At 41.6% G+C, this 27,207-nt stretch overlaps 1 protein-coding gene across 8 annotated transcripts in view; it reads right to left on the bottom strand.

Annotated features, from left to right (window-relative positions):
* Window positions 1-4,841: 4,841 nt before the first annotated feature.
* Window positions 4,842-27,207, bottom strand: part of LTBP1 (latent transforming growth factor beta binding protein 1) — a 399,760-nt gene continuing 377,394 nt past the window's right edge. For all 8 annotated transcript variants that reach the window (XM_039250305.1, XM_039250307.1, XM_039250308.1 and 5 more), the window contains 3 exons: window positions 9,942-10,064; window positions 6,351-6,500; window positions 4,842-5,296 (listed from right to left, as the gene is read on the bottom strand). In XM_039250305.1, coding sequence (XP_039106236.1) covers window positions 5,115-5,296; window positions 6,351-6,500; window positions 9,942-10,064 — 455 coding nt within the window. In that variant the 3' untranslated portion in view covers window positions 4,842-5,114. The remainder of the gene's footprint in view (window positions 5,297-6,350; window positions 6,501-9,941; window positions 10,065-27,207) is intronic.

Genomic DNA, 27,207 nt, shown 5'->3' with positions numbered 1-27,207 from the left:
CCCATCCGTACCAGGCTGGGGAGACTTGGAAGAACATTTAATTATTCTTCAAGTTGTAGAAACTACATATTTTGGATTCTGTGTCCATAGGTACAAGGAGTCCATGGGCTCCTGTCCCAGCCCCCAGCCTTTGCTTCCAACTAGGCCATTAAACTAGAAGTTGAAAATCATGAATGGAAGTTGGACAGAAAGGTTCAGCTACTTTTATAGTCGACTCCTTATTAATCCTATAGCTTCTTAGTCCTCAAGCTAAATGCCATGGCCTTTACTAGGAAAGCAGGTTACATGTTGCCAGACAGGCTATCACTCTGTCCAGGCAGCCTGCCCATCAGCTGAGCTTGGCTGCATTATGGTGTACAGGGCTTCTGGCCTCTTCCCACTAAGTCACCAAGACCAAACTATTCTGATGTCAGGGCCTCCTTTCTAGGTCACTGTCTGTGTCTTGGGATCCTGTTCAACGTTGAAAAATAAAATCTGAAGTGTGCTCCAGTTTATGTGGGCCAGTGTGGCCATTTTTCTACAAAAATGGGAGGATCCAAGAAAACCTTGAACACTGAAGACTTAAACTGTGAGTCTTGAATGACACTTAACCACTTGGTGTAGGTGAGGCCATTTTGTTCTCAGACCAGCAATCTTCTCTCCCTCTCACTTTCTAATATTTCCCAGTCTGTTTTGCCTCCAAAATCCCCTACCCTTCCCCCCACCAGAAGGTTTAGATGACTCCTGAATTTATATATCCATTTCCTAGTCTATGCCTCCAAAATATTTTGTTTCTGATGCTCCATCGTAGCAACTTCCTCCAGAAAATTATTTCAACGAACAGGCAAGAGTGTTCAGATTGTGGGGAAATGAAGAGTTTAAATCAAAGTGGATCCAAGGGAAGCCTCAGGCTTGGAGGAAAGCAGCTGGGAAGGGAATCAAGAAGGAGTCCAGACTAATTCTTCACCGTAGCCAAAGGAGCATGTAGAAGGGTCAAGGTTTTAAAGTGGGGTCAATGGCATGGAACAACGAATAATCATTCATCTGCACACAATGAATCCTGGCTTATAAAGCTTTTTAAATATTATCTTATTTTGATCCCTTCCACCCTCCTATGAGGTAGTAAGGACAAGTGTCACTGTGTCTGTCTTACAGATAAGGAATATTGTTCAGAGAGTAATGATTCATTAAGAATTCCTCTGCATCCAGAAAAATTAAATCAGAATTTCTGTGGATAGGGCCATCAGGTTTTCAAGATCCCCAAATAATATGCAGCTAAACAAACCAGTCTGCTTGTTTAGAAATGTGTCTGCAAATTTAAGATGCACAGAAACCATCTGGAAAGTCTTGCTATGCAGGTCTGGGATTCTGCATTTCTAAAACTCTTTCAGGAAACATAACTGGTCTGAGGACCACACTGAGTTTGTCTGACTCAAGATTTTCTCCAGAAAAATCAAGATGCATAGGCAGGGTTCAGTGAATTCTTATGTATGTATAGATGTTGGGGGTGGGGAACACTAAGATAGATGATCAGTATCCTATTGAATTTTCTGTGTCTGGTCACAAAGAGACAGCAGAGTGTGCTCTAGTTATACTCAGAACCATGATAAAAAGAGAAATCCCCTTCATAAATGACATGGGAGATAATTGCTCTTCTTTCAGCGACCGCCATCCTACACTCTCAAAGAGAGAGCAAAGTTGGTTAGAGGAATCTCCTCTTCCTATGATGGTTACAAATGTTTTATCCTAAGTTAAGGAAGTCTTTTCTCTGAGGTGCCTTTTGTCTTATCAGACTGTGGGTTCTTTTTGCATTTCTGCAGATGATACCTTCCCTTAAGTTTCTCAGAATTGTGAATCCCCGTCACTGGGATACTGATCAGCGATGGCCATTGTTTTCTTCTCCTTACCAATGATTTGAGCAGCAAATCATAGATGATCTGGTACATGTGTGAGTCACACCTACTAGAAAGCTGAAGAGAGTGTTAAAACCATCGTATGTTAACGCTGGTATTAAAACAATTTCTAAAGCCATCGTTACGGTTTGTCTCCATGTGGAGGAACATGTAACATTGATATGTGTATTGTTTTCCTGCACTGTTGACCCAAAGGAAATGTTCAAGAGCCTCATTTTTAAGCATATCAGCTTTGTCATTTTTGCCAAAACGAAGACATTAAGATTACCCAGGAAAATTCAAGTACCTTTTAGAATAAGAAAGTCTTGTGTGTGTGAAAATACTAAAGCTAAATTATGGTATTGTTTTGAACATATAAACACTTTTTAAAATAAAAACATGGATGGAGTTATGTAAAACACCTAGATGTGCTTAAGGGTTTGGTTTGCTGGGTTTGTATTTAGTGCTCATTTTGACCAACACGGCAGATTTCAAGGACATAACTTCCGATGACAGGCTTAATCAGGTCTAGCTTTTTTAGAGCAGAGTTTGACATCTATAACAAAAGAATAGAATGTTATTGTTTAATGTTTCAGGTACGCAGACTCATTCTGTAGATGGACTCTGGCTCAGGCAGCTGGAAAATACATTCTAGCACACCAGATTATATAACCAGTACAACAATCCAAACACACTGTACTATGTGCCTGCCTCTTCATGGCCAATGAATTAGAGCCATTGCCACAGAATCCTATACCTGTGGGTTTAGAGGACGATAGGCATGGAAAGTAAGATCGCAGTAACTCCTAAAAGGGGCTAAAAGAATCATACATTGCAAAACCAAAATGTTTTGGGAAGATGTGTACATAACTAGGTAAAAATAAGGGCTAGACAGACATGGAAACAAAGCACTGTGGAAATGCATTCAAAGCAAGCCCGCCAGCTGGCCAGCAACATCCCAAAGCACATCCACTCCATTGATAGTCTTTGTACTTTTCCAACATCCGTGACGAGTCCAGCTATGCTAATATTTGGAATATAATTCAAGACCTGTGCCAACAAGCTCTTTTACTGAAAATGCTGCACTGCATCTTGGGGATATAAATGTAAGTTTCTCCTATACATACATATCAGTTGAAAAGTGTGAGAGGTCCATTTTATGATGCTTTGGTGTTGGTCTAGCTCGTAATCACTGCTACGACAAATGCCTGCTAATGTCATGGTGTGCAACAACACACATCTTACAGTTCTGTAGGTTAGAAGTGGATCCGTGTTTCTGGCCTTTAATAAAGATGTCGAGAGTGTTGCACTCTTTTCTGTAGGCTCTAGGGGAGAATGGCACCTTCCCTTTTCCAGCCTCCAGGAACTAGTCACGTTCCTCGGCTCATGCCCCTCGCTTCTTCTTCTGCCTTCAAAGCTGGCATGGTGGAGAAGTCCTTCTCACCTGCATCTCCCATCTCCCCCTGTGCTTTGCTTTTCTGTCTCCCTTTTCCACTCTTGTGATTACAATGGGCCTGCCCAGATTATCTCCCTTGTAAGGCCACTGATTAGCAACCTTAATTCCATCTGCAACCTTCATTTCCATTTACCACATACAGTAACATCACAGGCTCTAGAGAACAGGACATGGACATCTTCGATGGACCATTCTTCTCCCACCACAAGTGGAAAATGTTAAATGAGATTTTCAGCTGGGTATCCCTACACATAATTTCCCTGCTTTTCTTTAAATTCAGATGCTTTTCTTAGGTAAAAAGTGGATTCTGAAACTCCCTTGAGCAATCGCATAACCATATAGATGTGTATTAAGCAGGGACTAGACCCTCGCAAGCGGTTTTCACGGTTCCTGTGCAATCTAACTGGGATCTGTATCTGAGTCCTGTTTGCCAGGGCTGCCGTAGCAGAGCACCACAGATGGGGTGATTTAAACAACAAGTTCATTTTCTCATCAGTCTGGAGGCTATTAGTTTGAGATCAGGTTACTGCAGGGTTGACTTCTTCTAAGGCCTTTCTCCTTGGCTTGGAGATGGCTGTCTTCTCCCCGTGTCTTCATCTGGTCTTTCCTCTGTGTCTGTCCTTGTCTCTCCTTATTAAGGACACTACTCATATTGGTCTAGCCATCCCCCCCCCCCCCCCCCCCCCCACCAAAGACTTCATTTAACCTTAATTACGTCTTTAAAGACCCTGTCTCCAAATACACTCATGTTCTGAGGTACTAGGGGGTTAGGACATCAACACAGGAATTCTGGGGGTGGACACAATTCAGTCCCTACCAACATCTAACAAATTTAATAATTAACCTGTAAAAGACTTTACATTACTAGAGAACCATTCATAAAAATAAATGAGGTGGGGTAAATACAACAGGTACTCATTGACAGTTACTCCCAGGTAGAAATTTTTTTTCTAAAAAAATGGTGATTTATTTTGCTTTAACATACAATGGTAAATATGTTGGGATCATCAAGTTTTCAAAAAAATTTTGCTGGGCTTACTTTACACATTACAATACTAACGTAAGCTCATTAGTTCTTCCATTTCAATGCAGGAAAGGATCCAATTGATGCCTGCTAGCAGCTTGGCTAAGAATGGACATGAAAATCAGATGATACACTGTAAATACAAAGTATTTTCCTCCAAATGTGTATAAAAGTTTTGAGACAAAATTGCTGTCTGCTCCACAGGACAGACAGTTTGGATTTTTAAAATGCTCCAGACCAGGAATAACATAACCCTGTGTAACAATACTTATAATACAGTTTAACAATATTTTATCAAAGACTTGTGCCCTTGAGCTTGAAAAAAAAATCTGAAGAAAAACAGTAGCCAAGGAACTGCGCAACCCAAAACTGAATATTATATAAAATATTTCCACCACTATTTAAATGCCAAATTTAATCAAGCCATAGTAAAAAAAAAAACAAAAACCGAAAACACAAACACAAACAAAAACATCATAATACAACCTTCTGTTTAAAATAACAGCACTGTTCTGCCTCTCTTCCACTGAATTTTACATATGAACAGACTATATATACTGGTTTTTCAGAGAAATGTCCATTTGGTCTGTCACACCAGTCAGGCTCACACTGGATCCTCTCTTCTTTCTGAGGACACGCAACGCTGAGATGGTTCCGTGTTTCCGACATTCTGGGGGAGGTGCAATGTCTCAAGTATAATACATTTCTCTCTTTTCCTTTACACAGTGCAGAGTATATGGGCTTAGGTTATGTAAATCCTCTTTTACTCCAGGTCACTGTCTTTTTCTAAATTCAAGGCGGTGTTCAACGGGGTGCAGTAGTTGGGCTTGTCAGAAGGTATGTAGCCAGGCAGACACACACACTTGTAGGAGCCCTCAGTGTTGATGCACTTGGCATTCTTGCAGAGAGACATCCGGTTGTTCAACTCATCACATTCGTTTACATCTGCAATAAGCCAAACCATGCAGGTGAAGACGCTCCAGTATCGCCCCAAGAGGAAATGTAACCTACGCTTACCTGAGGCATCGAGGCGTCCAGCTGGGACACAGCAGGGCTGTTCTCTGCTCTCCGCCGCCCCTTCCCCCCCACCCCCAGTACAGTCTTTCTCATTATTGTCCGTTGCAATCACATGCAAGATAAATAAGACTTTCTCGATCTGAAAAAGGTAGATGATCTGGGAGGCTCTAGAATGTCCTTCCCTGTGATTTAACACAACAGGAGTGTTTTGTCAGCGTGACATCCTATGGTCAAAACTCAAGAAAGCTGGAGGCATGTTTCTACTTCTAAATTCCTTTCCACAGGTACAGAAAAATGGTTCGATCTGTCTAGAGGAATACACCACAGAGCCAGACAAGTGAGCAGAAAGCCTTCAGGGCTGCCCTTATAAAGGCTCAAGTTACCTTCCCAGCTTTCCACAGGAAAGAAATGCACTCGAAACACCTGTAATAACCCAGGTTACCTATTTTCCAGACCCACCGCAGACAGAGACAAACAAAACTCAAGTGGGGAAGGTGGTTGCTGCCAGACGGAAAGGAAGAGCCACAGAAATAGGAAAACCCTGTAATTCAAGGGCAAGGCCTTGGAAGATGGCACTGAGCATGTGAGGAAGAATTAATGTACGCTTATCAGTCTTTTAAAAATAGAAGCAATGGCAATGCGAGACACAGAGAGGAAGAGGTAGTTGGAGGAGGAATATTCGCCAAAATGATTACCATAAAAGTTGTATTTTTTTTTCAGACACCTACACTCCTTTATGCTTATGTCAAGTACTGGGGAAAACATTACTTGCTGCAGAGTCAAAAGCTAAAGTTAGAAGAGTCAAACTAATTACCTAGAATGTTCTGTCCTTTTGAAGGACATCACCGGCATCTCCAGAACTTTTATCATCTTCCTAAATGGAGACTGCAAATCTATCTTAAACATACTTAGTGACATGAGATCTGGCCACAGGGGACCTTGGGGAAAGAGTAACTTCCCAGAGGGCACACATCGTCCTTACCGACACAGGTCATCTTGGCCATATCCAAGTGATACCCATCAAAGCAGTCACAGGTATAGCCTTCCTGCACCCTCACACAGCGGCCATTCTCACATCCATTGAGGATGCCACATTCTTCAGCCTGCAACTCCTCGAAGCTATTTAAAAAACCTAGAAAGGAAAAGACAGGAGCCAGGTTAGGAAAAGACAAGAGCCAGGTTAGAAATTTGTAATCGCTTTCACTGTCTTTTAAAACTATATGATTAGTAGGGCGCCTGGATGGCTCAGTTGGCTAAGTGTCCAGCTCCTGGTATCGCTCAGGTGGTTATCTCACAATTCATGAGTTTGAGCCCCCCATCAATGAATCCCTCTGCTTGGGATTCTCTCTCTCTGCCCACCCCCATCAAAAAAAATTAAAGAAACTTAAAAAATTCTTATGAAAAAACTATATGATGATTTGGGTTGTGGTTCGTCATACATACGTATTTTAGACACCTATTTCAGATGTCTAAAAGTTACAAGTAAAATTTAACACTGAATATATCTGTACACAACATTATGCATGACAGTAAAAGCTTTGTATACTATTTGTAGCCCCATATCTTGAATTCTGATGTTCTCTATTAAAAACACAAAATATGATAAAGTATGGTTTCTGGTTTTGCCCTTAATAAATAGAAGTGTTTATCTAAAATTCCAAATTTCCTGAGTTCTCAGTAGGGCAAATGTCAGAACGTTCAGGATGGAACCAATGGAAGTCACTATCACGTTCAGCAGACATTTGCTCAGGACATCCATGAGAATTTCAGGCAGTGGTTTTTCACTTGGAGTTCCCCCAAAAGCAGTGAAAAGCTGGGCTGGCCTTGCCATGTAATGTGTGTTTGTTTGCTCTAGCTTTGGAATGAGCCTTACAAAAGGGCTCTCAGGAGATCAAAGGATGAAGACAGTAAAAGGGACTTGAAACATCCTGATAAATGAGAAAAGTACATCCTACTTGTGTTTACAAAGCCAGAAATCTTTTTTTTTTAAGGAAACAAAGAAGTTCTTGTTTTGCTCTTTTGATAGTTTAGGTATCTTTAAACTGATTCAGAGCTAGCGTTTAGTAATATAAAGACTGATCAAACAGGCATCAAGAGAATTTAGCTCTCTTTCTAGAAAGAGAAGTTGTAAATAAAAATCCACGGTGCTACAAAAACACTGTTGATGTGGGCTTCCCTACTTCAGAACCTCATCATGTTATTAGCTTAAAAAAAAAAATATATCAAAATATGGCCATAACGCTGTCTGGCCTCTGAAGTAATTCTCCAGTGGAACTGCAGGGGGCAGCAAAATATCATTGCTTATCTTGGGCTGTAAGGTTTAACTCCTTGACTTTAAAAACTAACACATCCATGATAGGCACTTTTAAAATTTTTGAAGGGGAAAAAAAAATTACAGGCCATCAAGAATATGTCATCAGGACCCCAAAGTCAATTTGAGAACTACTTAAGAAAACAAAGTCTTAATCTATGAAAATATTTTCAAATTCCAGGTGCCATGTCAAAATGGTTTTGATGTTATAACTGCTAAAAATTCTTATTACATAAATTAAAACATGGAATTAAATATTGAAAACTTCTACACACATACATTAAGTAGACTTCCAAAAATACTTCTACAGGAGTCAGCTAGGACAGCCCCTTCTGAAAATGTGGTGGTCTGCCTACTTTTGTAAATAAAGTTTTATTGGAACACAGCTACACCCACTCGCTGACATGCTGTCTGTGGCTGTGGCTTGTCTCACATGCGGTAGCTGTTTTTGTGATACCCTGGCAGGGCTGAGTAGCTGCTTTAAAGCTTAAAAAATTTATTCTCTAGACCTTTACAAGACAGAGCTGATTTCTGCTCTAGGAGATTCTACTTTTATAAAATACTGCCTTAACTAAAAAAACTGCCCCCAGATACCGGTTCAAGTTTCTTAAATAACCCAGAAGGCAGGAGATGAAGAAATATCAACTTTCCCTCTATGTTACTATCTACCCAATACGATCATTTCTTTAGCGGGGCCAGAAAGTCCTCGCTTCTGGTCTGGGAAGGAGGACCTGTTTCTTGTAAATTGCAATAAGTTTAAAAGCCATTGATCTAGCCAGTTCTGGAGGTCTTAATATTGTATCTCAGCTTCCTCTGTTGCTAAATAGGAAATTGATGTGACACCAACATGTTTATTTCCTAACATTTGTAGTGAATTTAAAAAGTGTCCTGAAGCAACGTCAGCATTAAAAAAGAAGGTATGCGAGCCAGAACATTTCAACATGGAAATTCCTGGAATCTGGACTCTCATGTGCTGGAGGCTGCACATGCAAGTTTGGGACTGGGTCACTGTTGCGTATAGACTTAACCTGTTATTCTGGATTTATGGGGCAGGCAAGCTGGGCTTTCCTTCAACCTTCATATTTCTTCTCCCTTTCTTTTCCTTCTTCTCTTTTTTAAAGGTAAATGTTTGTTGACCTATACCATAGTCACAGGTAAGGGCAAAAATCCTAAGTGCCCAGTCTTATACCTGTCAGTGTATTTCAACACATTTTGTGAAATAGTGCGTGGTTGTATGTTGTTGATTAAAAGAAATAACCCAAGATATTAGAAGTTATGATACCCTTGGGGCCGGGGGCTCGGCTGGGAAAGGGCCTCATGGGCCTTCTGGATGCTGGGAATGTTCTACACCTGGCGTGCGGGGTCAGGGGGGATACACAGGGGCATGTTAATTAACTTGGCTGGACGGATACAATGCTGTTTTAATGCAGCTCAGGAAGCACTCTTCATTCTGCTGAATGATCAAGGTATGCACCCAACCAAAAACAAAAGGAAGGAAGGGGAAAGGAAGGAAGGAAACACTCTTTGACTTGGAACTGAAGCAGGGACAAATTACGAACCGGGGCTTGAACACACAAATCCCCGATATCACAACATGAGCCGAAATCAAGAGTTGGACACTTAACTGAAATGGGGCACCCAGGTGTCCCTCAGACATCTTTTACTAAATGGGAACGGGGTTCACACAGGCACACTTCATCTCCCACAGAAAAACTCTGCCCACGAGTGCAGGAGAGGCCATCATGCATCATTTCTTATTTAATACATTCCATCATGAGTGGATTCTAACAATTTCTGACCAGAAGAGTGATTTTTTTTGACCCCCTACTTTAAAATACCTATAAAGATCAACTTGGTACAGTTAACACATCATTTCCTTATATGAAAAAAGACGTCAATTATAACTGGGCTTTCAAGACAACCCCGGCCCTTAAACTAGACCACCATGTATTAAAAGAAATGATTTTGTTATGGATCTTAGAAGATTTTTTTTTTTAATTTCAAGAAAGTAAACACAACAGCAAACCCTCCAGCATGCCAATAATCTGATCCAATATTTCTCAAACTTGAACAGGTATCAGGAGTATGCAGAGGGTAGATCCAACTGTTGGGTCTCACCCTAGACTTTCCATTTCAGCATCTCTTAGAGTGGGGTCTGAAAGCTTACATTTCTGACAAATTCCCAGGGGCTACCTTTGAAAACCATTGACTAACCTTCGGTCAATTATTTTAGTTTCAATGTAACTGAAAAATTTTGCTTACGGTCCTGAATAAAATAGGGATCAGCTTCTGGAGCATACTGTTCGCTGAAGTCAACTAAGGCATCCCGTCCATATGGCTGCCGGCGTCCAGTGACGGGGATGTTACACAGCTGGGCATAGTCATCTAAGAAGGAAATGACAAGCAATGTGAGCCATCGTCGCTATTTGCCGGCCCTCTAGACACATCCACTCACAGCTCAGAGCAGCAGAAACCAGCCAGGGTACTGTCCACCACATGCTCTTGTTTCCTCCCCCCCGCCCCCCACCCCCAGGCACCACTGACCCTACACCCTGTCTCTATGCTCTTTATGGGAGCTGTATTCACCCACGCACAATGAAAAGGTACTTAGCATAATTAAGACTCTGCATTAAAGACCAAAATCAGTAGCTAAACAGTTGGTAGAATATATCCCAGGAGAGTAAGGAATTGAAAAGTGAGCCAGTGCTCAGAATGCTACAGGCCTTTCGGAAGAATGGTTTTCTCTGAAACCATCAGGTGTTACCTATTTAAAGGACTAATCATTCTTTCAGACAGGTATGTTTTCACTCAAAAGAGATGGAAAAGATGTATTCTTGGCGATCCCAAGAAGGTGTAATCAAGCGAGGATGTCAGTAGGCACCGTTTTAATTTAAGAACAACTTTCAGAACTCTAAAATCAAGGCCTGTTTTGTTGGAACATAGTATTACAGTAATAAGGACCCAGTCACCCCGTGGGATATTGGTTTTCCATTTGTTCCTGGGTAACTGAGTTTTCAAGGCATTTCATGGTCCCAGACCCTTGCCTGAGTTGAGGAGCAGAGTTACATGGCAGGTCTAGAGAAGAAAGCTTCAGAAGGGATGGCTTCATGTTCTCAATGCATGTTGTATGTAAATACACTGCCCAAGGATTTATCTAGCATATGGCAGAAATCCTGGGACTCCCCAGGCTTCAGCAGCTCTGCCAGAACTGTGAGATGCCAGTCTGGTGGCCCCAGGACTGGATGGACACTCTTAGGACAGTCACACAAGGCAGCAACCACATTTTCCTGGACCACAGATTGGGGGAGTTTTCCTCTCTTTCCTCCTGTGACACATGAAACTAAAGAAATGCACTAGGGCAATGGTGTGAATTCTCAAGGCCTTCTTTCACCCCCTATGCCCACTTAAAGGACTCAGAGGTGCTCATGTGCTCACGCGCGTGCACACACACGCATGTGTACACACACACACTTCTCTCCTAAAATTGCACAAAGCAAGCACAAGGCTGGAAAAGACGCTGAACACTGACTGGATAGGGAGGGTGACAGTTGCCCTTCCTCAAATTCTCCTTGTGCAGAAGCTTTCCAGGAACAGCATACAGACCCCAAACCCCCCAAGATTTTGCATGAAACCATTTCATGAGAAATATTAATTTCATTAAGGAAACAGGTGAACCTGAAAAAGAGATCCTTGACTTGCAACCCTCCTGACAAAAAACCACACACAACTGGAAGCAAAGAGAACACAAATAGCTGTCAGCTCTGCTTCAAATTTGAAAAAGAATTAGGGATCTCCCTGTGAGAGCACAATTGCTGAAATATTTACAAGTTTCAAGAGCTGAGGTCATTTTCTCTCATGGCCTTTTTTTTTTTTTTTAAATATACATACATTCGTTGCACATCTGAAAGGAAGATTGTTCAATAGTTTATATCCAAGCAACGGCCGTGATCAAAAGGAGATATTAAAAATAAGTTCATGATCTTATTTTGTAAAACTAAATCCAGAGATGGCTGAGCATGGTCCTGTCCAACATACGCTCATGGGGGAAAGCCTCACTGAGATTCAAGTTCCCGAGCTGTCAACTGACAACTGACACAGGGCCGTTGGGGGGCTGTCTGGCTCTTAGGCCTGGGTCCTTCCCCTAGACCATCCCTCTTCCACCACGAAATGACCTCGTCCCTACCCTTCAAGCTCTCACCAACTAGCACTGCAAAAGAAAGGGCCCAAATGTGAGAGTGAAGAGGAGGAAGAGCTTCCTGGAAAAGGTGGCATGTGACCTGAAATTCAGAAGACAAGTAGGATTTCCTTTGCTGGGAAAGGTATTTTGGATTCCTTTGAAAGAGCTTACCCAGAAGCATCAAGAAAGAAACTGTAAGCTGCGGGGCGCCTGGGTGGCTCAGTCGGTTAAGCGTCCGACTTTCGCTTGGGTCATGATCTCGCGGTTCGTGGGTTCGAGCCCCGCGTCGGGCTCTGTGCTGACTGCCCGCTCAGAGCCTGGAGCTTGTTTCAGTCTGTGACTCCCTCTCTCTCTGACCCTCCCCTGCTTGCACTGTCTCTCTCTCTCCTAGAAATAAATAAAACGTTAAAAAAAATTTAAAAAAAAAAAAAGAAAGAAAGAAACTGTAAGCTGTGTTTGGGGACTACCAAGTGGTTCCTAAGGAAGGTCTCTGACTGGACCCAGGCTGGTAAAGGGGACCAGAGCAGAGGAACAGGGGTGAGACCTCAGGGCCCCACCGTATCTTCCTTCTCTTCCTTTCTTCCTCAGTCATGGAGTTTTAAGATTCCAGTACTTACTGTCTTTTGCTGCTTTACTTTCTCTAACACATTAAACATTCCAAATTTCAAAACAGTTTTGGTCAGTTTTCAAAACATGATTTCTGCACGAAATGTACGCTCTTTTGTATTTGAAGATGCGCTACATTCCCATCATCGCTAGGACATGCATTTTGAGTTATCTTTCTGGGAACAGGGATGGGTCTACCCTAATCCATCCGTGCTGCCCTCCTGTTGTGCACATCTGCTCTCATTCTTGGCCAGGGTCAAGGACGAAGCGAGCATGGGGTAATGGAAGGAACATGGACTCTGGAGGCAGAAGCTGGGGCTCGAGTCTTGACTGGATTATTTACTTCCCAACTGGGGCAGGCCTCAGTTTCCACATCTGTCACTTGGGGGTAATAACTCTGGTTTGCCTACCTCTGTGTTACTGATGTATGAAAATGAGATACTGGTACAGAACTGTTCATAAATTCTGAATCATCAAGAAAATGGAACTTCTGATTTCTCTCATAGGTAAAATTCTCTAAGTCCCTAATGAACAATGCAAATAAATGAGGATTTTCAAAGACAGTCAAAGAATCAATTTCAGTGTTAGCAAAATGTACAGGTAATTGTCAGCAGGCAAAGACGTGTGCAGTAAATTAAAAGCAATCAAGGTCACTCTCTAGATGTTTTTTAAAATATTGTTTCAGAATTATTTGGAATTTTTAAATACATGGAGGGGGCGCCTGGGTGGCTCAGTTGGTAAAGCATCTGACTTAGGCTCAGGTCATGATCTCACAGTTGGTGAGTGGGAGCGTCGGGCTCTGTGCTGACAGCTCAGAGCCTGGATCCTGCTTCAGACTCTGTCTCCCTCTCTCTCACACAAGAATAAACACTAAAATTGTTTTTTTTTTTTTTTTTTTTTTTTTAATACATGGAGAGAAACTCTTGCTCAGTAAACAGAGCAAGATGTCTTCATGGACTTCGTCTCAAACAACTGGGGACAGAATCACTTACTGTCTTGACAAATACAATTACTTGGTTGGGCAATGAGAGCAATAGCATATTTTAACACCAGATCAACAGAACTCAGAGTATAAGGGACAGTGATGTTCAACAAATCTTACTGTATGCCTGAATCCTTCATAGATGTCTCGAGCAGACAGGCTTCTCTTCATCTTCCAGGGGAACAACTGGAATATCACAGAATTTTCTACCTTCGACAAGGCACTGTTCTCAGGACATGGGCACGTGCACATTTCTAGAAACTGCTGGGCCTCTGAGCACCCCAAGCCACAACCAGAGCCCATTCTAGCCTTGGTGATCCCTAGTGCTGGGGCATGTTTACACTCTGGCTGGGGGGACACAGTGAATCGTGGTTGGCAGAGAGTACAGAATCCAGGAAAAGCAGATCCCTGAACTTCCCATGAGAGCGCATGAGACTCTATTGGCTCTCCATTTTCACCTAGCTCAACATGCAGGATGAACGCATACTCTCCCTAGAGTCTTTTTCCTTCTCCAAAACACCCTTTACTTAAGCGCATCAACAACTATCAATCACCTAGTTGTCTAGGGACTGATACAAAGGGATAGTTTTGCTTAGCAAAGCTTGTACTCTGGGAGGCAAATACCACATCTGAGCCACCATTTACAATGTGTTCGTCCAGGATCTGGCCAAATCTGAATGTGAAATGAACAGGAAATGGAAATATTCACACCTCAAAGCCTCCCCCCTCAATGCATTCTCTACCTCCCCAAGGACAAATGCTAGGCTCTTGATCAAAGCTATGAAAAGACGCACATGGGATAGTGTGGGACACCGTCACTAAGTGGTCTCAACAAGATCCAGGCCATTGATCACGCTCCTTTCCCTGGCATGGCAGATTCTTATGACAGATGGTGCTGCTTTGATTTTAATTTTAAATTGAAGGAAAAAAAAGTTAAAAAATTACCCCCTGGAGCCACGGGGTCTGGGGCCTCTGCTGTCAGCAGCAATGGGAAGCACAACAGTATATCCTGGCAGGAAATCTCCCTTCCTGATGACAGACACATCTGCAGGGCTGGCCTGGACAGTCACATGTCACCATGCCACTCTGGCATGTGAGGAAACTGGGAGGTGAAGTTTTAGTTCTGACTGAGGCAGATTAAATTCAGCTGCTTTTAGAAATGAAGATGAGACTGCATTTCATTCTCCACACATCAAGGCTAAAAACTCGGGTCTCCAGCATTTGAAATGTATTGTTTTCAAATACAGGAGAAACAGGGACCAATTCTTCTGCATTAAGAAAAATGGGTCGTGTTTTGCTCCAATGTCTAGACCAGGTGTTTTTCCTACAGACTTCCACACGTCTTACTGATTGATGATGGTGTTTGGAAAACATAGACGCACAGCCAGGAAATGAAGGAAGAGGACAGGGAGAATGGAATTAGGATTTATCCCAGGGCCTGCGGAGCCAGCAGCACAATGGGCATTTGTCTTTGACTGAAATTAGCAAAGCTAGGAGATTAGAAAAATGGGAACCATTTACAGAAAATATCATCCAGCACTGATGAGAAAGGAACCTGAAAGAGCTCGTGCTATTGGCAGTCTACACACTGTGAGTCGGCTACCTGTCTGCGTGCTTCTCTACTTACGCTCTTTTCAGACAAAAAACTTTTACCCACAGTGTCTGGTGAATAGGCAGTGATCTGCTTGCCGGATATTAAAACTTGCTGCGCTGTGAGAGCAAACAGGGTATAATAAAAAGAAAAAGGACTCAGAGTCAAAGGTTTTGGTTCCTAGTGCTGTTTCTCTACTTTCTAGTTCCTTGGACTAAACATATTTTTTTGAACGTCATCCTGAACAGGACTAGGGTACCTGTCTTTGTGATATTAAAGGCAAGTCATTGTTTCATTCAGTGACTAACTCACTCATTCAACCAGATGCAGAGAATATCATGGGCAGGGTGGGATTTGGGAGAGAGGGAGGTTATAATGATGCTGTGACAAAAGTACAGACACTGTGACATGTACAACAGTTTATCGGGACCACAGAGAAGGTCATCAGGAAGAGCTGAGGAAGGCTTCACCTGGAGGTGAGCCTCTACAGGAAGGAGGCCAACCAGATGAAGAGGAAGAGGGAGGTAACTCAGAGTCACGGGCATATATAATGGATAATCAAGCCTAATTTAGGGAAACACAGTACCATGTCAACACTGGCTGCTATACAGATCTCTGCTAAAAAACAGTGGGTAAAAAGGGGAAGTTAGCTAACACATACTACGAAGTTCCCACGTGTCAGGTGCTATGCCTTTTGCGTACATTTCTTTTCATTGAAATCTCAGAACACCCTATGAAATAACTGCAATTAGCTCCTTTTGTTTCTAGTTTATAGTGTAACTTGTCCTAGCTTAGATGAGAGGTTTGAAGCTGACTTGGTCTATCTGCAAAACCATGCTCGATTCCACAGCTGCCCTCCAGAAACCCTGCAAAAAGAAAATTATGAAATCCACTCCCTAGACCTTAAGCACCAGGTAAGTACTTAGTTCAGCAATAAGCATTTGTGACTCAAATTCCAGGGAGAGCAGTAACTATGAATGCTGATGAGCTCAGCCCCACCAGGGTCAGCTCTATCATTAGCAGGATTTATGTTTATTGAATTTGCTCGATTTATTAGGTGAAAGAGATCAAATTGCTTAATGTTCAATTAAATTGTACTTGTCGAGGACAGGGAAGTAATGAAGTCTAAAGTCTTGGCAGGCTTTATGTTCTGTGGGACTCCTGTAAATGTTAATGCTCTAAGGAAACTCATGGGCCACAGACCAACTGAGCCCCCCTCCCCACCAAGCAGTCACCTAACACTGCCCTTCCAAATCCAGTCATTCCCTGCACTTCCAACAGATTGCTGTTTATTTAGCCAGCCTCTATTGGAGAGACAGATTTGTTGGGTATGGATGCCAAAAACTAGAGGCTCCCTTTGCTTTCTACAACCTAGATTCTATGTTTACACACTTGTAATGCCATTAAATCATGCCACACACGAAAACCCTAAAATAATGATTGATAACTTATGAATTTCTTATTAAGGATTGCATGAAAAAGGTTTGCCTGTTTCTAAATACCCGGGGCTTTGGAAATACATCATTAAGTCTCACATTCAGGCAATCTCCGGGGAATTTGAGAATGAGGTAACCTCTGGTATTTGATAAGAGAGATGACCGAACAATTAACAGGCAAACAAGGGGAAAGTTCAGCATGTCAGTTTTTCTAAACAGTTCTACTTCATTATTTTCTGACTCCAAGGGCAGATAAATCATTTTATTTTCTTCTTTCCCGTTCTTTAAATATCACTCTGAAGTGACAATCTGAGAAGTCAACAATTAGGAAAAATCAGTTAATTATTATATATCAGGAATACCCTGGTTTCAGTCTTTATTTTTGCATTAACCAAGTAAGAATGATTTTGAAATAGGTACTAACTACATCCTTAAGGGGAAGGTTGTACAACACGGTGGATGTACTGAAAGCAACTAAAGCGTTCACTTGAAAATGCTTAATTTTATGTTATATGAACATTACCTAAAAAAAGTCAAAAGAGAAAAATAATACAGGAGAAAAAACATTTTATTTATTAAGTCTAGAATTCATCTAACCTTTTTAATTTTAACTGGTGGAATGAGGAAACTAGACTAGTTGATCTCTGAGATCCTTTCTAGCTTACATATTTTATGATCCTGAAGAGAAAATTTTTACTATTAGGCTGAAGGATCTAGAGAAGACAATTTGTCATAGAACTTTGTGGTTGGGTTAGGAGGTAATCACCACTAGGTGCCACTATTGTGCTCAGCAGAGCTCACCTAGGTGGTTTCAGAACGATGGACAATTTAACATTTTGTAAGCAGTCCATCTTACATCTGTAAGGCCAGTCTCTCATTCGCTTTTCTGCTGAGGCAATGGAGGTCTAGCAAAGTTTGATGATTTTCTAAAGGCAAGCCAGACAGACTCTCAATGTATACCCTTTACTTTTACTAAAAATTGTTAAAATGCAAGAGTAAGTATGATTGGGTTTTAATGTATATTATTTTGACCTTGTTTAAGTTTGGAAGCAAAGAAAGCTGTATTAATATTTGTTCAAAACTCTTGATTAATATTCTGAAGTATAGATCTCAAGGTTATGAGATAAAGATACTGCTGAATCCATTAGTACTTGAAGACCAGGTTCTAGATAATAAGCAGAATACGAAAGTAACACTAAACATAGTCAATATTATTCAATTACAGGAAATAAGACACTACAAAGGAACACTGAACTATTTTAAGATCCCTAACTCAGTTTTAAGATTTTTCCCGTTCATTGCTATTTATCTTAATCTCAAATTACTCTTTTTACCTTCCCCTCTAGATCTATTCAGAATCAGCTATGGTCTTAGTAGCTCTTCCTCCAGGAAGGGATTTCTTCAGCTATGCCTTGTAGGCGCTCACAGATTACCATGTGAATGCTATATTTTAGGGTTGAGCAGTGTATAACCAGCACAACTGTTCACAACAGCTCTGCTTGCCATGGAGACTTGAATCTCAGAAGGAAGCATAAAGAAGGCATGCTGTGTCCTAATTCCCCCAGTGGTCGAATCTTTTGAAATCTGCTTCTTTCTTAAGATATTAGTTACTGATATGAGGCAAAAACAATGGCCTCCCTAGCTTCTGCTCCCTGCAGATTTGTGTCTGCAACAAGACAAGAACTTGGTAGCTTTCTAAGCATTTTCTAGATGCTTTTCTCCCATTCATCAGAGGCACAATCTGTGTGCTGCATGAAGGGAGAGTAGCTAGGCTTCCCCTAAACTTCTCTGCCAGCCTTGCCTGCTCTGGCCACGAGGTCAGCATTTAAAAGACACCAGTAGTCAGCAGCTCTGTTCTAGCCACAGCTGTCTCATAAGCTTAATTAAGAAAAGGTCAGAATAAACACAGTATTATTTGAATTTAAAACCTCAAACATAAAACGGGGCTTTAAACAATTATGGCCAGTGATCTTCTTATAGTCCTGCTTAGCACAGCATTCTTCTTAGAGTACATTTCAGCTGTTCTCGTCACCGAAGACGGAAAAAAAATCCTAACAGCAGCAAAGTTTATTAAAATATGTGAAAGTAAAATGTCCACTAAAGAGCAAGTCACCTAGTCAAAACACTGAAAAGGTGCTTCTAGAAACTGGATGTCTATGCGTAAGCTCCAATTTCAAGGGAGAAAGTGTAAACTGCTAAAACAATCTTATTTGCGAGATGAATTAAATCTCTTGTTAATTAAAAATAAAAGTGTTGTTCTTTGTCATCAGATTGTTCCTTTTACATGTATGTGTTAATTTCTCTACTTTGGCTTTAAATGACAAAGAGTCTAAGAGGGCATCAGTGCGACTATAGTCATAATGAAATTACTCTCTATTCGGTATATGTTATGTAAGAACGTGGCCCAATCCTCTCTCAGCACCTCAGTACAGTACAGCTTTTAGGAAAAATAAGCAGTGAGTGCAACTGACTCCCTGAAGTCCAAGCCATTCACAAACTAGAATTTCACAAGTGCTCAGGACACCAACTGGCAATCTCGTCCTCAAATTCTGCTCGCATTTAACTTTCTCTAATTGTTCTGGAGCCCGGAGACCATGGCTTCCACCAGTTCTCAGAGTAGTTAATACTCTCGTTTGCAGTCTAGCAAGTTCTCTGCAGCTGGTGTTCCAAACCCTTGCCGGCTCTGACCCCAGGGAATTGGGTTTGGGACTGCAGCTTGTTCTCAGACATGCCTCCTCCAGAGTGCTGTGTCCAGCAGTAGAGCAGGAAATGGAGGTTTCCCCCTATATCATGGTTGGGTTCCCCCCCTTTTAACTGTCCTTACTCTGAAAGCAAACCAGGTTTCCTTTTTTTTTTTTTTTTTTTTGTAAAATGTTTTAAATCAGGGACTATAAAATATGATCCTAACCTGAATGTGCCTGACTCACACCTGGTGCTTTCTTGTCCAATGCACCTGCCAAAGGCAAGGTGGTGGTGGTGGTTTTGACTGTTTCTCAAAAAACAGAAAACAAAACACAACAACAACAACAAAAAACAAACTGAGTGCGAGCAGGGGAGGGTCTGACAGAGAGGAAGAATCCCATGCTTGAAGGAATCTCAATCGCAGGAACTGGGAAATCATGACCTCAACAGAAAGCAAGAGTCGGATGCTTAACCCACTGAGCCACCCAGGAGCCCTGGCAAGGTTGTTTTAAAAATGCAGCATTCGGGGGGGTGGGGGGTGGCGCTTGGGTGGCTCAGAGGGTTAGGCATCTGGCTTTGGTTCGGATCATGATCTCGGGCTCTGTGCTGACAGCTCAGAGCCTGGGGCCCACTTCAGATTCTGTGTTTCCTTTTCTCTCTGTTCCTCCCCTATGCTCTCTCTCTCAAAAATAAACATTAAAAATTTTTTTAAAAAGCATGTTCTAGAAACCTTCATTCCTAGTACTCTTCTTCTGATGCACTGACTCTCCTCTTTGTAGCAGGCTTCTCTGTCACTCATCCCTGCCTACTTATTTCCTCTCTCAAGTCCTGTATCTCCTGCACAGCCTGGTTAAAGAGGCCCGGACCTGCGGTCAGAGCCCTGTCCAGCTGGGGGCCCTGGCTAAGTGCTAAGTATCCTACCTCCTACCTCCTTCCTGTCCTTTTCTAGCATCTATTTGGGAAGAACTGAAAGCCAACACCTTTCCTTAAATACGATGGTAGTGGACAATGCAGATGGCCCACAAAATGCACATATTTAACTTTTCACAATCCCACCTGTGATGGCTAATTTCATGCACCAACTAGGCTCGTAGGCCCTGGGGTGCCCTGCTGTAGTTGGTCAAACGTTATTTTGAGTGTTTCTATGAGGGTGTTTTGGATGAGATTAACATTTAAATTGGTGAACCTGAATTAAAACAAATTGCCCTCCATAACGTGGGCATCGCTCACTCCTGAATTACTGAATCACTGGATCACTGAAGAGAGAATGACCTTCCACTGAGAGAAAATTCTCCAGCCCACTGTCCACTGCCTTCCAGCTTCTTCTGCAACATGGGCTCTTCCTGCCTGAAGGCCCCTGACCTGGAGCCTTGGCTTCCCTCAAGCCTCGCACATCATCAGCCCTCCCAGCAGATTTGGAATTTACCAGCTTTTATAATTACATGAACCAATTCCTTATGATGAATGAATCAATCGGTCAATAAGTCCTTCTTTTATTGGGCCCGTTTTTCTAAAGAACCCTAATACCCTTCAGCCTGCACAAGGGAAGTTTGTCATCAGTTCAAGCCATCAGGGTGATAGGGAATCTCGATGGAGGAGCACATCCCTTTGGGAGGAAGGTTTATGATTCTTAAGTCGTGTAGCTGGAGAAAAGCTTTTATGTATTACTTTTATCTGCCCTATCACTCCCTTGAGAGTCCCTGTAATGGAAGATACTGATTATAAAAGTAGTTAACATGAGAAGCACTTGTGGTCCCCTGCTGACATCGGAGTAAGGGACGTGCCCATCATCTCATGCATGGATGTTGAGACTCACACCTGGGCACACACATCCCATACGCTGGTCTTCGTCCTCCAATAACCATCATAGTCGGGAATTTTTCCGTCCAGTGACCTCAGCTGGCCTGAGATGGAAACTCTGCTATTAATGATGTACATGAAGTCTAGAATAGTAATACTTTTCTGTGAAGGTTTTGGAATGAGCTTTTCGTTATTCATATATTTATGTTTGTAGGAACCATATCATAGAGAATCGGACCGACAGACCTTGGGATTTTATTTTGAACTCAAGCTGCCTTTTGATTAGAATTTGTGTTGAATGAGAATTAAAAGAACTTGATTAAATTTTCTACATATGAAGTGTGATTTATTAAGATTTAGAAGAGCTGCTTAAGCACTTAAGAAGAAAATGTTGGGGCACCTGGGTGGCTCAGTCAGTTGTGTCTGACTCTTGATTTCACCTCAGGTTGTGATCTCATGGTTAGTGAGATCGAGCCCTGTGTTGGGCTCTGCACTGAGCGTAGTGCTTGCTTGGGATTCTCTCCCTCCCTCAACACAAGCATGTGCATACACGCTCTCTCTCTCAAAATAAATAAATAAACTAAAAAAAGAAGAAAATGCTTATTATGACTGTGGGCTGCCCTTGTGAGTATATAAAGTGCTAGAGAGAAAAATCAAATACATAAAGTTTGTAATTTCTTTGAGAGAGAGAGGGCACAAGTGAGAGAATAGCAGAGAGAGAGAGAGAATCCCACAAGGGGCAGAGAGAGAGAGGGAAAGAGGGGGAGGGGGGGAAGGGAGAGGGGGAGGAGTGGAGAGGGAGGGGGAGAGAAAGGGGGGAGAGAGAAGGGAGAAGGAGAGAGGGAGAGAGAGAGGGAGAAAGAAGTGGGGCTTGAGCTCACCTGATGTGGGGGGTAGAATTCACGAACTGTGGTATCACGACCTGAGCCAAAGTCCTATGCTTAACGACTGAGCCACGTGGGTGCCCCATAAAATTTATATATGGAGACCAAAGTGTTCATAGATTTAATTAATACAGTTTTGATACAGAAGACATTCCCAAGGAAAATTTTATCTGTTCCTTGCTATATTTAAACATTCATTGGGGCACCTGGATGGCTCAGTCAGTTAAGCGTCTGACTTTAGCTCAAGTCATGATCTCACAATTTGTGGGTTCCAGCCCTGCGTTGGGCTCTGTGCTGACAGCTCAGAGCCTGGAGCCTGCTTCTGATTCTGTGTCTCCCTCTCTCTCTTCCCCTCCACTGCTCATGCTCTGTCTCTCTCTGTTTCTCAATAATAAACGTTAAAAAAAATTTTTTAAATTCATTACAAAATAAAAATCGATCTTATTTTACATAAAAAATATTGGACTTATAAACAGAATGACAAAATGGTTAAGTTGAACTTAAATTCTTAGGAAAGTCTCTGAACAGCTATAAATTATACTCTTTATAAACATAAAATGTTATTTTGCCTTTTTATTTAAAAAGTTGACAAGTTGAATACACTGAATATTCATTTAAAAGGCAACATGAAATGGTCCTTTCCAGCCATAAAGCTTCCTTTAGCTGACACTCGTAGCTCTGAGTCTGGAGGGGAATGAAGAACTCGCTTCTCTCGGGGTCCCGCAGAGATGTCTGACTCTGGGTTTGTCCCCAGACACTCTTCCAATGCTTCATTGTCTTTAACTCACACCTCCTTTCAAAAAAGACTTCTAGCAGGGAACAATCATTAGCTCAACTCATTTCCTGGAACAGGATTTGATTTGCTAACACCTACAAAGCATTTACTGTAATCCAAGCATCTCACATACATTTATCACATTTAACCCTCAAATGACCTATTGTTGTTACTGCCATTTCACAAGCAAGGAAACTAACGTAAGGACTCAATCACAGAGCTGTACGTGCACAATTCATTACTAAACTTTATTTTCCAGTCATCCTTTTATAGTAAGAAAAGTATTTTCACTCCTTTTTGGAGGGAGCAAGAGGAAGCTAAGTAAATAAATCCTTTCGATAAGAAACCACATAAATCTCTCACTTGCCATTCTATACGGTACTCAATCCAGCCTAGTTTCATGGATACCAAGAATTGCGTCCCAAAGAGCTGGGCCACTTACCACTCTACGTATATACAGTGTACATTCTGTGTGCAGGCATGGTAGCCAGACAATTTAGGAGGCCTTTCATATCTTTCCAGTGTGATTTTAATGCTCCACTATAATTTATTAACAGCTATACTTCCTTTAATCATAATATTCAGGATCTATGATCAAAATGATAAATGCTTTCGTACTCAGAGAGTATTAATTACCCTAACCTCACAAGAGTTCTCAACTTTGGGTAAAGGAAACTGAAGCAACTTTATTGACAGAAGTGGTGCCAGAAATGGAACAAGACCCTTGGACTGCCTAAACCAAAGGCAGTGACCACTCGCTGTGCCTCACATGGACGATGTTCCAAAGTCATTATTAACATTCTTTGGAAACATATTTCTTGGAAAAGCCTTTAAACCATGACTGCTGAAAGGCCTTTGCAAGCACTGCCCAGTTACAATATTTTTTCAAGTTCAGTCCATGACTCAAATCCCTGTCTTCCTTCACACCTCGAAGAGTATTATGAAACTTCTTATATGGAGATATTTGGGAATATGTAAAAGCTGTGCATGGATATGGAAGAAATCACTAGCTCAATGGTTCAAAAACAGATTTCAAAGTCTTTCACTTTTGTAAAACCATATGAAAATATTGGGGGTAGAGTAGCTATTGCAAAGTATTAAAAATTTTGCTGTTGCAGCAAATAGTGAATTTATTAAATAAGGGCATCAAGGGTTTCACGTGCATGTTTAGATGTGATAACATTTAGGAAAAAAACAATGCTAATTTAGTAACACAATTGTATGCTATGTTAGTTTTACAGAATCAAAATTTACATTTCATGGAAATACAACCTATACATCTGTTCCATAATTTGTTGGCCAGTGAATAACAGGTGTATGGTAAATAATGGAATGAAGGGAGGAATATGTAAGCAATTTAACTAAAATGGAAAACAGGCAAACTATAATTTAAGATTGCATTTCAAACATAGCCCTTATTGCTAATTGCATCTTGTGTGTAACAGTTTACAAATTCCCTAATGACAGAACTGATTTCAAATTTTTCTTCAGCTGCAATGATTACATTTTCCCCCTTGCACTCAAGAACAAGCATAATCTGTATCCCCGGAACTAGAATTTCTGTATCAACTGTTTCTGTGTATTTGTATCCTCCAACTGTTCTCTCAGCAAAACAGAGGACTATTCCTCACATTTTGATCAGTATTAGTGTTTTAAAATTTTTCCCAACATTTGCCAATTTCTTTTGTGCCACTAGTTTCCTTAAGAGTTTTAACTACTCTCTTGGGCTGCCTGGGTGGCTCAGTCGGTTGAGCGTCCGGCTTCGGCTCAGGTCATGATCTCACAGTTCGTGGGTTCAAGCCCCGCATCAGGCTCTGTGCTGACAGCTAGCTCAGAGCCTGGAGCCTGCTTCAGATTCTGTATCTCCCTCTCTCTGACCCTCCCCTGCTCACACTGTCTCTCTCCCTCTCAGAAATAAATTAAAAAAAAAAAAACATTTAAAAAAAAGACTTGTAACTACTCTCACCTTTGTACACCTGACTTTCACTAAGAGTACTTGAGAGGGTCCAACACCTGCAGTGCAGTACATCATATCACCAATAGGTGGCACTCTCTCAACACACTAGGTGTCCCATCAAATTTCTTAACTTCAAAGTTTTAGATCAAGACTTTAAGTCTTTATGTTCAACTTACTTACAATATGTCTAATTATTTTAATAATTTACTTAACAGAAGTCTAATTATTTTAACAAGGTAGCCACAGACACTGGGAGCCCTGGGCATTTTAGATTCCAGTATTCAAGTGTGTCTAATGTTTTTCACATGTGTGTTAATGGATTTTTATTTCCATGAGATAACGGCATCCTAAAAATCTTGTAATTCATAGGCACATTTTCCAGAAAGATGAAGTTTATGCATTCAAGAGTAGCAATAAAAACATTAAAAATTCATTTTACTTAAGTGCAAGGTAACACTAAGTTCTGTTCACCAAGAATGACTGCCTTGCTTTAGTCCCTTAATTCATCAACTATATACTGTTAGTATGCTCACCAGTGTGCTACACTGTGATGGACAGTTTATGAGACACCAATTCTCAATCTGCTAACTTTATCACCTTGCTCTAAAGCTGTAGTTTCTCTAAGTCTTGTTTATGACACAGATAAAATGTTTTCCCTGACTTAGTTTTCCAAAGACCTTTTTCTCCCGGAGTCTGGAATTATGTATCAGGATAAAGAACTCAAATTCAAGGGTCACCCCAAAGCAGTCCATTTCCCCTCTCTCAAACATTTTAAAGGCAGGCAGCATCCAAAGGCATAGGATGGGGAGGGAGAGGAGGAGGAGGCCAGAACAGGAAGAGGGGTGCCGAGGCCTTCAGGGGTTGAGGATGGGGAGGCTATCGGTGCACAACGACTTCAACAAATTGTCCAAAGTCATATCTGCAGGGCCTCCCTCCATCATCTGGAACCTCCGCTAATGCCTGGTGTCTGGCCTCCAGGACTTGAGCAGAGGATTAACATGGGATTCTAAGCAGCCCCAGAAATGTACTGGATTGTACAACTATACAGTTCTCCTCATGTCAAGCTGTCCTGACATAATCCGTCCCCCTCCACTCACTTCCCCTGCATGTGGTACCAATCCGCAAGACGCCATCTAACTTTGGAGAACACTATTGAACAGGCCACTCCGACCTCCTCCAACTACCAGTATTCTCAGATGTAGCTGCTGCCTTAGCAAGAATTAGTGCCCATGACCTATTGCACCAGAAGTGTGAAAGCCTGTTCCAGAGCCAAAGCTTTACTTTACACTGCACTTTAATGCTCAAAGCCGATGACAAGTGCTACGATTTATTCCTCAAGTTCCTCCAACACTGTTTCCATCAGTAACTAATTGTTCCCCAAAGCAGCACTGAGCAGCTAGGGAAACTGGAAGGTTCAGTGCCCGACAGGCTGGGATTCATCCAGTGCTTATATTAACCAACAATGTGGTCCTTTTCAACTATCAAGATATCGATGAATAGCATATTTTTTAAAAGGTTCAAGGACAGAAATTATGAGTAAAAATATTTTAAAATTCACACATTCTTTGTTTCCTCTTTGAAAAATTACCAACAGTATGAAAGTAGGTTTTAACAAAATCAAGGTGGATCCTGGCAGGTGTCTTTAGAAACTTGCTAGTGTGGACTGAGGACCAGGAGCATCCGCATCATCTTGGGACTTTCGAGGAACATAGAATCCTGCCCCACACTCTGCACTTAGAAACCACAATCTGTTTTCTTATGAGATCTCCACGCACAACGAACTGACATGCCCAATGATATTTACAAAGTAGTTGTCTAGAAAAGCAAGGCTTATATGAGAGAAATTACTTGTGCATTTGTCTATCCTTAATTCATGTTCAGATGCTATTATTAGATAATCGTATGTTTTACAAGATCCTTGGATTTCAGTTACACTTGGAAACACATTTGATCTGCATCACTTGGCAGTAAGTAGCAATAGCTGCTAACATCTTCTGAATGTGTCGAAGACTATTCTAGGTGTTCATGTATTAACTTATTCACTTCTTCAAACAGTCTGTAAGGCAGGTGAAATTACTTTCACATGGGGAAACAGAGGCAAGGGGAGACAATGTAACAAGGTTGCATAGAAAGGAAGTTGACAAACCAGTATGCAAACTCAGGCTACTTGCTTCCAGAGCCCATATGCTGACCTCGATGCTCTGGCTCCCTGTCGTGACTGTACCCCAGCAGAAATGCCTAATGGAAGATTTGCTTTGGTGTAGGTGTAACTACAATGTCAGGTGCTGATCACGGACGGCAATGGCAGCTGGTCAGAGGACCTCTGGGAAACCTTTGCTGTGGCCTTCTCTGTGGATTTATTCTGATTTATAGTTTATTTATTTTTTCTGGATTTATAGTTCTAGGCCATCATTTCAGGGATATAACAGAAATACTCCTTCTGGGCTGCATAACGTATTCCTATCCTCCCACTAAAACATTTACGACAGTTTTCAACACATGTTCCCTGGAACCTGGGGTCCTTGAGAGATACCCGCAGAGCCTAAGTAGTTATCCTCTCAACCAGTTTCCCCAGCAACCTTGAGGTTAATAAACTTATATACTGGAGGTTAAAATGACAATTCAGTTGACAAACTAC

Source organism: Hyaena hyaena, unplaced genomic scaffold (assembly GCF_003009895.1).
Source record: "Hyaena hyaena isolate Hyena2069 unplaced genomic scaffold, ASM300989v1 scaffold_362, whole genome shotgun sequence".
Classification (NCBI taxonomy): domain Eukaryota; kingdom Metazoa; phylum Chordata; class Mammalia; order Carnivora; family Hyaenidae; genus Hyaena; species Hyaena hyaena.
Note: the sequence above shows the minus strand (reverse complement) of the source record. Positions and strands in the feature narration are given on the sequence as shown.